General features: G+C 41.3%; 1 protein-coding gene across 3 annotated transcripts in view; it reads left to right on the top strand.

The window, feature by feature from the left end:
* The window catches only part of pparg (peroxisome proliferator-activated receptor gamma), a 146,672-nt gene extending 137,010 nt beyond the window's left edge, over window positions 1-9,662 (top strand). For all 3 annotated transcript variants that reach the window (XM_042306115.1, XM_042306113.1, XM_042306114.1), the window contains exons 8-9: window positions 236-351; window positions 7,370-9,662. In XM_042306115.1, coding sequence (XP_042162049.1) covers window positions 236-351; window positions 7,370-7,501 — 248 coding nt within the window. In that variant the 3' untranslated portion in view covers window positions 7,502-9,662. The remainder of the gene's footprint in view (window positions 1-235; window positions 352-7,369) is intronic.
* Window positions 9,663-13,204: the final 3,542 nt, after the last annotated feature.

Here is a 13,204-nt window from a genome sequence, read left to right as displayed (position 1 = left end):
ATTTTAACCAGGCTTATTTATTTAAATCATGACTTTATCAGACACATTCCCCTTTCACACACATATCAACCTCAGCTCGCAGTCCTGCATTAAACAAGTTGTGCTGAAAGCCTCAAGCTGACACATCCTGTGTGTGTGTGTGTGTGTGTGTGTGTGTGTGTGTGTGTGTGTGTGTGTGTGTGTGTGTGTGTGTGTGTGTGTGTGTGTGTGTGTGTGTGTGTGTGTGTGTGTGTAGATCGTCCAGGCCTGCTGAATGTGAAGCCCATTGAGGAGCTACAGGAAACAGTCCTCCACTCTCTGGAGCTCCAACTGAAACTCAACCACCCAGACTCCCTGCAGCTCTTCGCCAAGGTATTACCATGGAGATATACAGCATACTGTAGAAAATACTCTGATGGGTTCTGAAGATATACTGTAGAATACTCCAACGGGTTCTAATTCCAGTTCTAATACTAAAATGGATTCTAATTCGAATCTAATGTTCTGTGTTCTGATTCTAGTTCTAATAGTCTAATGGGTTCTAATTCTAGTTCTAATACTAAAATGGATTCTAATTCGAATCTAATGTTCTGTGTTCTGATTCTGGTTCTAATAGTCTAATGGGTTACAAACGGACTATACAACAACACTCCGTTTATAACTCCACTCATTACTTGTAGCTACAAGGTGCGAGTGGAATTACAAATAGCACAAATTCAAAAAAGTTCATGGCGAATAAGAGCACCTCCTCCCAGCTGCCCACCTCACCTAGGCTAGGAAACACTGTCACCACCGATAAATCCACGATATTTGAGAATTTTAATAAGCATTTCCCTCCGGCTGGCCATGCCTTCCACCTGGCTACCCATACCCCGGTCAACTGCCCTGCACCCCCCACAGCAACTTGCCAAAGCCTCCCCCATTTCTCCTTCACCCAAATCCAGATAGCTGATGTTCTGAAAGAGCTGCAAATTCTGGACCCCTACAAATCAGCCGGGCTATACAATCTGGACCCTCTCTTTCTAAAATTATCTGCAGAAATTGTTGCAACCCCCTATTACTAGCCTGTTCAACCTCTCTTTCGTATCGCCTGAGATCCCCAAAGATTAGTAAGCTGCTGCGGTCATCCCCCTCTTCAAAGGGGGAGACACTCTAGACCCAAACTGCTACAGACCTGTATCTATCCTACCCTGCCTTTCTAAGGCTTTCAAAAGCCAAGTTAACAAACAGATCACCGACCATTTCGAATCCCACCTGATGTTCTCCGTTATGCAATCTGGCATCCGAGCTGGTCATGGGTACACCTCAGCTACACTCAAGGTCCTAAACGATATCATAACTGCCATCGATAAGAGACAACACTGTGCAGCCGTCTTCATCGACCTGGCCAAGGCTTTCGACTCTGTCAATAACCACATTCTTATCGGCAGACTCAACAGCCTTGGCTTCTCAAATGACTGCCTCGCCTGGTTCACCAACTACTTCTCTGATAGAGTTCAGTGTGTCAAATCGGAGGGCCTGTTGTCCGGACCTATGGCAGTCTCTATGGGGGTGCCACAAGGTTCAATTCTCGGGCCGACTCTCTTCTCTGTATACATCAATGATGTCTCTCTTGCTGCTGGTGATTCTCTAATCCACCTCTACGCAGACGACACCATTCTGTATACTTCTGGCCCTTCTTTGGACACTGTGCTAACTAACCTCCAGACGAGCTTCAATGCCATACAACTCTCCTTCCGTGGCCTTCAACTGCTCTTAAATGCAAGTAAAACTAATTGCATGCTCTTCAACCGATTGCTGCCTGCACCTGCCCGCCCATCCAGCATTACTACTCTGGACAGTTCTGACCTAGAATATGTGGACAACTACAAATACCTGGGTGTCTGGTTAGACTGTAAACTCTACTTCCAGACCGGCATTAAGTATCTCCAATCCAAAATTAAATCTAGAATCGGCTTCCTATTTCGCAACAAAGCATCCTTCACTCATGCTGCCAAACATGCCCTCGTAAAACTGACTATCCTTCCGATCCTCGACTTCAGCGATGTCATTTACAAAATAGCCTCTACTCAACAAATTGGATGAAGTCTATCACAGTGCCATACGTTTTGTCACCAAAGCCCCATATACTACCCACCACTGCGACCTGTACTCTCGTTGGCAGGCCCTCGCTTCATACTCGTCGCCAAACCCACTGGCTCCAGGTCATCTACAAATCTTTGCTAGGTAAAGCCCCGCATTATCTCAGTTCACTGGTCACCATAGCAGCACCCACCCGTAGCATGCGCTCCAGCAGGTATATTTCACTGGAACGAACTGCAAAAATCGCTGAAGCTGGAGACTCATATCTCCCTCACTAACTTCAAGCACCAGCTGTCAGAGCAGCTCACAGATCATTGCACCTGTACATAGCCCATCTGTAAATAGCCCATCCAACTACCTCATCCCCATCCTGTATTTATTTATTTTGCTCCTTTGCACCCCAGTATCTCTACTTGCACATTCATCTTCTGCACATCGATCACTCCAGTATTTACTTGCTATATTGTAATTACCTCGGCACTATAGCCTATTTATTGCCTTACCTCCCTTATCTTACCTCATTTGCACACACTGTATTTATATATTTTTTCTACTGTATTATTGACTGTATGTTTGTTTTTACTCCATGTGTAACTCTGTGTTGTTTTATGTGTCGAACTGCTTTGCTTTATCTTGGCCAGGTCGCAGTTGCAAATGAGAACTTGTTCTCAACTAGCTGACCTGGTTAAATAAATGTTAAAAAAAGGACTATACAGCTACAAGTAGTGAGTGGAGTTATAAACGGACTATACAGCTACTAGTAGTGAGTGGAATTATAAACAGACTATACAATTACAAGTAGTGAGTGGAGTTACAAACGGACTATACAAGTAGTGAGAGAGTTATAAACAGACTATACAGCTACAAGTAGTGAGTGGAGTTATAAACGGACTATACAGCTACAAGTAGTGAGTGGAGTTATAAACGGACTATACAACTACAAGTAGTGAGTGGAGTTATAAACGGACTATATAACTACAAGTAGTGAGTGGAGTTATAAACGGACTATATAACTACAAGTAGTGAGTGGAGTTATAAACGGACTATACAACTACAAGTAGTGAGTGGAGTTATAAACGGACTATACAGCTACAAGTAGTGAGTGGAGTTATAAACGGACTGACTATACAGCTACAAGTACTGAGTGGAGTTATAAACGGACTATACAGCTACAAGTAGTGAGTGGAGTTACAAACGGATTATAGTTCACTGTTCATTGTGATTACTATTATTTGACCATGCTGGTCATCTATGAACATTTGAACATCTTGGCCATGTTCTGTTATAATCTCCACCCGACACAGCCAGAAGAGGACTGGCCACCCCACATAGCCTGGTTCCTCTCTAGGTTTCTTCCTAGGTTTTGGCCTTTCTAGGGAGTTTTTCCTAGTCACTGTGCTTCTACACCTGCATTGCTTGCTGTTTGGGGTTTAGGCTGGGTTTCTGTTCAGCACTTTGAGATATCAGCTGATGTAAGAAGGGCTATATAAATCAATTTGATTTGATTTAGTAAACAAGTTAAATGTCTTGTACAGATTAAATATTTTTCTCACACATAGCTTACACTAGGACACTGCGTCCCCACATTTCCCACTCTCCCACGTAGAATACCCTCAAGCCACAGGGCTCTTCTCGCAGGCTCTATTTCCCTGCGTGGGAGCATTGCGATCCGTAGGTCATGATTTTTGACCTGGTCACGTGTACATTGAACAACACAGCAGCTTTTTACTAAAAATCAACAACGAAGTTGTCTCTTTTATAACTGGGGTGAATGGGGAAGAATGTTTGTTTTCCCCAATTTATGGGCATGGTCCTTATTATTACGTGAATATAAATCGACTTGGATTATGGGTGCTGGAGATACACTACCGGTCAAAAGTTTTAGAACACCTACTCATTCCAGGGTTTTTCTTTATTTTGACTATTTTTTGACTATTTTCTACATTATAGAATAATAGTGAAGACACCAAACTATGAAATAACAGATATGGAATGATGTAGTAACCAGAAAAGTGTTAAACAAATCAAAATGTATTTTATATTTGAGATTCTTCAAAAAGCCACTCCTTGCCTTGATGACAGCTTTGCACACTCTTGGCATTCTCTCAGCCAGTTTCATGAGGTAGTCACCTGGAATGCGTTTCAATTAACAAGTGTGCCTTCTTAAAAGTTCATTTGTGTGATTTCTTTCCTTCTTAATGCCAATCAGTTGTGTTGTGACAAGGTAGAATATTTGCATACAGAGGATAGCCCTATTTGGTAAAAAATCAAGTCCATATTATGGCAAGAACAGCTGAAATAAGCAAAGAGAAATGACAGTCCATCAGTCAAATCAGAAAATTTGAAGAACTTTGAAAGTTTCTTCAAGTGCAGTCGCAAAAACCATCAAGTGCTATGATGAAACTGACTCTCATCTGGACCGCCACAGGAATGGAAGACCCAGGAATGGAAGACTCAGTTACCTCTGCTGCAGAGGATATTGCAGCCTAAATAAATGCTTCACAGAGGTCAAGTAATAGACACATCTCAACATCAACTGTTCAGAGGAGATTGTGTGAATCAGGCCTTCATGGTTGAATTGTTGCAAAGAAACCACTACTAAAGGACACCAATAAGAAGAAGAGACTTGTTTGGGCCAAGAAACACAAGCAATGGACATTAGACCAGTGGACAGGGGAATCCGACTGTTTAATTAAAACAAAGCATCGCGAAGGCCCAAGGTGGGTGATGACGCGATGTGAATAGGGAGAACAGATATAGCCCCTGGTTCACTCCAGACCTGACTGCCCTCGACCAGCACAAAAACATTCTGTGGTGGACTGCAATAGCATCGAATAGTCCCCGCGATATGCAACTGTTCAGGGAAGTCAGGAACCAATACACACAGTCAGTCAGGAAAGTAAAGGCCAGCTTTTTCAAGCAGAAATTTGCATCCTGTAGCTCTAACTCCAAAACGTTCTGGGACACTGTAAAGTCAATGGAGAACAAGAGCACCTCCTCCCAGCTGCCCACTGCACTGAGGCTAGGTAACACTGTCACCACTGATAAATCCATGATAATCGAAAACTTCAACAAGCATTTCTCAACTGCTGGCCATGCCTTCCTCCTGGCTACTCCAACCTCGGCCAACAGCTCCACCCCCCGCAGCTACTCACCCAAGCCTCCCCAGCTTCTCCTTTACCCAAATCCAAATAGCAGATGTTCTGAAAGAGCTGCAAAACCTGGACACGTACAAATCAGCTGGGCTTGACAATCTGGACCCTGTATTTCTGAAACTATCCGCCGCCATTGTCGCAACCCCTATTACCAGCCTGTTCAACCTCTCTTTCATATCGTCTGAGATCCCCAAGGACTGGAAAGCTGCCGCGGTCATCCCCCTCTTCAAAGGGGAAGACACCCTGGACCCAAACTGTTACAGACCTATATCCATCCTGCCCTGCCTATCTAAGGTCTTCGAAAGCCAAGTCAACAAACAGATCACTGACCATCTTGAATCCCACCGTACCTTCTCCGCTGTGCAATCTGGTTTCCGAGCCGGTCACGGGTGCACCTCAGCCACGCTAAAGGTACTAAACGATATCATAACCACCATCGATAAAAGACAGTACTGTGCAGCCGTCTTCATCGACCTGGCCAAGGCTTTCGACTCAATCACCATATTCTTATCGGCAGACTCAGTAGCCTCGGTTTTTCTAATGACTTCCTTGCCTGGTTCTCCAACTACTTTGCAGACAGAGTTCAGTGTGTCAAATCGGAGGGCATGTTGTCCGGTCCTCTGGCAGTCTCTATGGGGTGCCACAGGGTTCGATTCTCAGGCTGACTCTTTTCTCTGTATATATCAATGATGTTGCTCTTGCTGCGGGCGATTCCCTGATCCACCTCTACGCAGACGACACCATTCTGTATACTTCTGGCCCTTCCTTGGAAACTGTGCTATCTAACCTCCAAACGAGCTTCAATGCCATACAACACTCCTTCCGTGGCCTCCAACTGCTCTTAAACGCTAGTAAAACCAAATGCATGCTTTTCAACCGTTTGCTGCCTGCACCCGCACGCCGACTAGCATCACCACCCTGGATGGTTACGACCTAGAATATGTGGACATCTATAAGTACCTAGGTGTCTGGCTAGACTGTAAACTCTCCTTCCAGACTCATATCAAATATCTCCAATCCAAAATCAAATCTAGAATTGGCTTTCTATTTCGCAACAAAGCCTCCTTCACTCACGCCGTCAAACTTACCCTAGTAAAACTGACTATCCTACCGATCCTCGACTTCGGTGATGTCATCTACAAAATGGCTTCCAATACTCTACTCAGCAAACTGGATGCAGTTTATCACAGTGCCATCCGCTTTGTTACTAAAGCACCTTATACCACCCACCACTGCGACCTGTATGCTCTAGTCGGCTGGCCCTCGCTACATATTCGTCACCAGACCCACTGACTACAGTTCATCTACAAGTCCATGCTAGGTAAAGCTCCGCCTTATCTCAGTTCACTGGTCACGAAGGCAACACCCACCCGTAGCATGCGCTCCAGCAGGTGTATCTCACTGATCATCCCTAAAGCCAACACCTCATTTGGCCGCCTTTCCTTCCAATTCTCTGCTGCCTGTGACTGGAACGAATTTCAAAAATCGTTGAAGTTGGAGACTTTTATCTCCCTCACCAACTTCAAACATCTGCTATCTGAGCAGCTATCCGATCGCTGCAGCTGTACATAGTCTATCAGTAAATAGCCCACCCAATTTACCTACCTCATCCCCATACTGTTTTTATTTATTTACTTTTCTGCTCTTTTGCACACCAGTATCTCTACCTGCACATGACCATCTGATCATATTGTAACTAAATTGTAAATAATTACCGACCTCCTCATGCCTTTTGCACACAATGTATATAGACTATTTTTTTGTTCTTTTTTTCTACTGTGTTATTGACTTGTTTATTGATTACTCCATGTGTAACTCAGTGTTGCTGTCTGTTCACACTGCTATGCTTTATCTTGGCCAGGTTGCAGTTGTAAATGAGAACTTCTCAACTAGCCTACCTGGTTAAATAAAGGTGAAATAAAAAAACAAAAAGAAATATGCTGTAGAATACATTAATGGGTTCTAATTCTGGTTCTAATACTATAAAAAGTTCTAAATCTATTCCTGTGGGTGTTCCCTTGCTCTCAAATCAACTTCCTGTGTTTGTACATTTGGGATCTGTCTTCTGCCTTTTTAAAAAACGTATTTGATCCTTTTAATTCATGGCTGTGTATAAAAGGTTCCTAACAAATTAAACATTATGTATCGTTTAGGTTCTGCAGAAGATGACAGACCTGAGGCAGATAGTAACAGACCATGTGCACCTAATCCAGCTACTGAAGAAGACTGAAGTGGACATGTGTCTCCACCCACTGCTGCAGGAGATAATGAGAGACCTCTACTAGTAGGGTCAATATGAAATGGCACCCTATTCCCTATATAGTGCACTACTTTTGCGCACTATATGAAATAGTTTTTCATCCAAGGTAACGGAAAGACACCGGTTGAAAACCGCATATGGATGTGTTAGTCCTATTTATGCCACTGATGAGGCATATTGGGGCGGCAGGTAGCCTAGTGGTTAGAGCATTGGGCCAGTAACCCGAAAGGTTGGTGGATCGAATCCCTAAGCTGCCAAGGTAAAAATCTGTTGTTCTGCCCCTGAACAAGGCAGTTAACCTTCATTGTAAATAAAAATGTGTTCTTAAACTGACTTGCTTAGTTAAATAAAGGTAAAATAATAAATATTGGAATACTATATTAGGGACCTGGCAGAATGAGATGTTAACCTGTCTGATGTTATAGATTCTAAATGGTCCTATTGGCGCTGTTGGAAAGGAAAAGGAAAAAAAAACACTGTGATTATTATGAGCCATATACTGCATATCACCACCACCAATTAATATATGTTGACAGGTGATAGATTCTGTTCTTCACAAATTAATATACGTTATGTTCATTAGAGTTTATAAACAAACACAAACAATCTATAATATCAAGATGCAACTGTCTTAAAGATTTATCCCCATAGGACCAGATAGGCTGCACTAGGTAACAGGTCCACCTGTCAGATCTGATCTCAGTTGACTCACCTGCAACATAGAGAGTGGTTTCTATAGTGCTTCTATGGGGTTTCTATAGGGTTTCTATAAGGCTTCTATGGCGCTTCTACAGGGTTTCTATGGTGCTTCTACAGGGTTTCTATAGTGTTTCTATGGGGTTTATATAGGGTTACTTGTGCTTCTGTAGGGTTTCTATAGGTTTTCTAGTGCTTCTATCGGGTTTCTATGGTGCTTCTATAGGGTTTCTATAGGGTTTATATGGTGCTTCTATAGGGTTTCTAGTGCTACTATAGTGCTTCTATGGGGTTGCTATGGTGCTTCTATAGGGTTTCTATAGGATTTCTATGGTGCTTCTATAGGGTTGCTATGGTGCTTCTATAGGGTTTCTATGGTGCTTCTATAGGGTTTCTAGTGCTACTATAGTGCTTCTATAGGGTTTCTAGGTGCTTCTATGGGGTTTCTATAGGGTTTCTATGGTGCTTCTATGGGGTTTCTATAGGGTTTCTATGGTGCTTCTATAGGGTTTCTAGGTGCTTCTATGGGGTTTCTATAGGGTTTCTAGGTGCTTCTATGGGGTTTCTATAGGGTTTCTATGGTGCTTCTATAGGGTTTCCATGGTGCTTCTATAGGGTATCTATAGGGTTTCTATGGTGCTTCTATAGGGTTTCTATGGTGCTTCTATAGGGTTTCTATAGGGTTTCTAGTGCTACTATAGTGCTTCTATGGGGTTTCTAGTGCTACTATAGGGGTTCTATAGTGCTTCTATAGGGTTTCTATGTTGCTTCTATAGGGTTTCTAGTGCTACTATAGTGCTACTATAGCATTTATATAGGGTTTCTAGTGCTACTATAGTGCTTCTATGGGGTTTCTAGTGCTACTATAGTGCTTCTATGGGGTTTCTAGTGCTACTATAGTGCTTCTATAGGGTTTCTATAGTGCTTCTATAGGGATTCTAGTGCTTCTATAGGGTTTCTATAACGTTTCTAGTGCTTCTAGAGGGTTTCTACAGTGCTTCTAGAGGGTTTCTATAGTGCTTCTAGAGGGTTTCTATAGTGCTTCTAGAGGGTTTCTATAGTGCTTCTAGAGGGTTTCTATTGTGTGTCTATAGGGTTACTATAGTGTGTGAGCTCATTATGTAAGAAATATACTATATTGTGCTTCATATTATATTTTGAATAATTTGCAAGCTGTAATTTGTATGTTGGATAAAATGAATGTGTGAAATAAAAGCCATATAAATAAATACATATTTTTGTACATGCGTAGATGGATAAATAAATACAAAATCTCAGAGTATAACACCTTAGTTTAAAATGCTGTACTTGTTGTATTTCAAATACAGTATTTTTCAGATTTTTATGTTGATGTTATTTGTATTATTTTTTGTTGTTGTTGAAACAGACATTTTTATTTTCCAAGTGCAAATGGGCTGGTTTTTGCATTTTAAAAAACGGTTTGTAGACTCTTAACTTGTCAAAATATGTAAATAAATATTTTCTATTTGTCTCTTTTTCAGAATTTATTAATCACCATTATGTCTGGAGAAAAATATTAAAAAAGATGTAACCAGATTTTTAGCAGACAAAGATGACATCAGGAGAATTTTGTTATCATGCATGCTAACATCAGGTGAGCCATAATGGCTTCCCACTCTGTGTTATCATGCTAACATCAAGTGAGCCATAATGGCTTCCCACTCTGTGTTATCATGCTAACATCAGGTGAGCCATAATGGCTTCCCACTATGAGTTATCATGCTAACATCAGGTGAGCCATAATGGCTTCCCACTCTGTGTTATCATGCTAACATCAGGTGAGCCATAATGGCTTCCCACTCTGTGTTATCATGCTAACATCAGGTGAGCCATAATGGCTTCCCACTCTGTGTTATCATGCTAACATCAGGCGAGCCATAATGGCTTCCCACTCTGTGTTATCATGCTACATCTAAACCCTAACTGCTTCCTGCCATGTTGTAGAGATGGAAGTGTTCGTGCAGTCTAAACACGCAAAGCTATTTTACAGCCATGACATCAGCTCTATAACGTGTCTCCCCATGACACACCCTGTTGTGTTACAACGTTACTGAACTCTGCTGAACTAGACACAAGATAAACATCTCATGGCTTCAATATGATTTCCAGCTGCAGACAGAGCAGTCAGGCATTTCTCAATCTAGCACACAGATTTCACACATTTTATTCGGTACATTAAATATTATATTATCTATCCTACTGGATATATATTGTATTATCTAGCCAACTCCATATGGGGCGGCAGGGTAGCCTAGTGGTTAGAGCGTTGGACTAGTAATCGGAAGGTTGCTATATTGATATATTGATATATATTGATGATATATTATATTATCCAGCCTACTGGATATATATTATGATATGTTTTCCAGCCTACTGGATATATATTATGATATTTTTTCCAGCCTACTGGATATATATTATGATATGTTTTCCAGCCTACTGGATGATATTATGATATATTATCCAGCCTACTGGATGATATTATGATATATTATCCAGCCTACTGGATATATATTATATATTATCCAGCCTACTGGATGATATTATGATATATTATCCAGCCTACTGGATATATATTATATGTTATCCAGCCTACTGGATATATATTATATGTTTTCCAGCCTACTGGATATATATTATGATATGTTTTCCAGCCTACTGGATATATATTATGATATGTTTTCCAGCCTACTGGATATATATTATATGTTTGCCAGCCTACTGGATATATATTATGATATGTTATCCAGCCTACTGGATGATGTTATGATATATTATGATATATATTATCTAGCCTACTGGATATATATTATAATATATTATATTATGATAATATATAATCTAGCCTCCTGCAAGAGGAGACCCACCTGCCAAGTGTACTTGGCAGGTGGGTATTCTGGAAGGCAGCCTGATGCTGTTCCTTTGATGCCGATGATTAAATGTGTTATTTATGTCTTGTCAGCATATCCTCACTTTGTTAGTGTCCAGTCTCAGCTGACTTGGCCCTGCCAAGATTCTGCAGTCTTTCTGGAAAATCATTTTCAAAAGTATATTTTCCCTCTCCTGAAACCCCCTTTTAAAGGAACATGTCCAAATATAGCACTCTGGATAAGGAAGTCAATGTTAATGTTTGTATCCGCAAGCACCATGCTCTACCAGCTGAGCTACAGAGGACCATGCTCTACTATCTGAGCTACAGAGAACCATGCTCTTCTAACTGAGCTACAGAGGACCACAGAGCACACAGAGAAAGTGGGAGGTTTGCAATAATCAGATTTCACACTACATTAAAATGAGTCATGTGGGGGTGTGACAGGTTCAACCATGCCTGCTGACGACTTCCCCTTCAGTCATTCACTGGTAACAAAGACTTCAACCTGATTAGTGTTTAGTGTCTGACACCCTGCAAGAAGAGATGGATTATTAGTCAGTCAGACATGACACGTTTCATAACATTCACAGTAAACCGCTTTCTTTCATTAGGTGCTTAAGTATATAATATCTCTCTGTGAATTTCTGGTATTTTTCCATTTGACTTTATACACAGATCCTAGCCTAGCCACATGTAGAACACAGTACAAACGGTTGTCCAGAGAACTTAGTGAACAAAAATCCCCAAAGTCAAATTAGGCAGTCAAAGTAAAGATTCATAAAATGTTCAATGTCAAATTAGACAATCAAAGTAAATATTCAGTAACATGCTCAAGCATGTCTCTGTTTTATTACACTATGAAACATATTTTCTGAGACAAGCATTCTGTGAAGATCTAAAGAAAATGGAAAGGGTTCTCAGTGTATGAGACTGTGTGAGTTGAGAAAGAGTTTTTTCTTGGCCACACATTGTGAAACCCGTCCCAGAGAGCTGTCCGCCCACCTAAAACTCTCAGCAGTGGAACTCTCACTTGAACTCTCAGCAGTGGAACTCTCACTACATTCTAAAACTCTCAGCAGTGGAACTCTCACTATATTCTAAAACTCTCAGCAGGGGAACTCTCACTACATTCTAAAACTCTCAGCAGTGGAACTCTCACTACATTCTAAAATACTCAGCAGTGGAACTCTCACTACATTCTAAAACTCTCAGCAGTGGAACTCTCACTACATTCTAAAACTCTCAGCAGTGGAACTCTCACTACATTCTAAAACTCTCAGCAGTGGAACTCTCACTTGAACTCTCAGCAGTGGAACTCTCACTACATTCTAAAACTCTCAGCAGTGGAACTCTCACTACATTCTAAAACTCTCAGCAGTGGAACTCTCACTACATTCTAAAACTCTCAGCAGTGGAACTCTCACTACATTCTAAAACTCTCAGCAGTGGAACTCTCACTACATTCTAAAACTCTCAGCAGTGGAACTCTCACTACATTCTAAAACTCTCAGCAGTAGAACACTCACTACATTCTAAAACTCTCAGCAGTGGAACTCTCACTTAAACTCTCAGCAGTGGAACTCTCACTACATTCTAAAACTCTCAGCAGTGGAACTCTCACTACATTCTAAAACTCTCAGCAGTGGAACTCTCACTACATTCTAAAACTCTCAGCAGTAGAACTCTCACTACATTCTAAAACTCTCAGCAGTGGATCTAAATAGGGGTATATTCAATCCGTAGCAAGGAAGAAATGTAAAGGCAATGTTACGACGTTTGCAGAGACTGCATTCAGGGTGAACACTGAATATGTTGTATTGAATAAATGTTCAATTGTTTTAGGAATTTAGACTGTTGTTGTCATTCATTTCCAATGACTGGAGAAATGAACAAATCAAGAGCTTTTTCCCACTTGAAATTAATGTTGAATATCAGTCACACGAATTGTACAGTGCTTAACTTTGTCTGAGCTGTGGCCTTGATGTCAGAACATCAACGTTCCAAAACACCTTGTTCTTCATTCTAACTCCAGTATGAATCCACATAACTGTTCCAAAACACCAGAGAATCTTGTCCATCATTCTGACTCCAGTGTGAATCCACATAATTGTTCCAAAACACCAGAGAATCTTGTCCTTC

Source organism: Oncorhynchus tshawytscha, linkage group LG25 (assembly GCF_018296145.1).
Source record: "Oncorhynchus tshawytscha isolate Ot180627B linkage group LG25, Otsh_v2.0, whole genome shotgun sequence".
Taxonomy (NCBI): Eukaryota; Metazoa; Chordata; class Actinopteri; order Salmoniformes; family Salmonidae; genus Oncorhynchus; species Oncorhynchus tshawytscha.
Note: the sequence above shows the minus strand (reverse complement) of the source record. Positions and strands in the feature narration are given on the sequence as shown.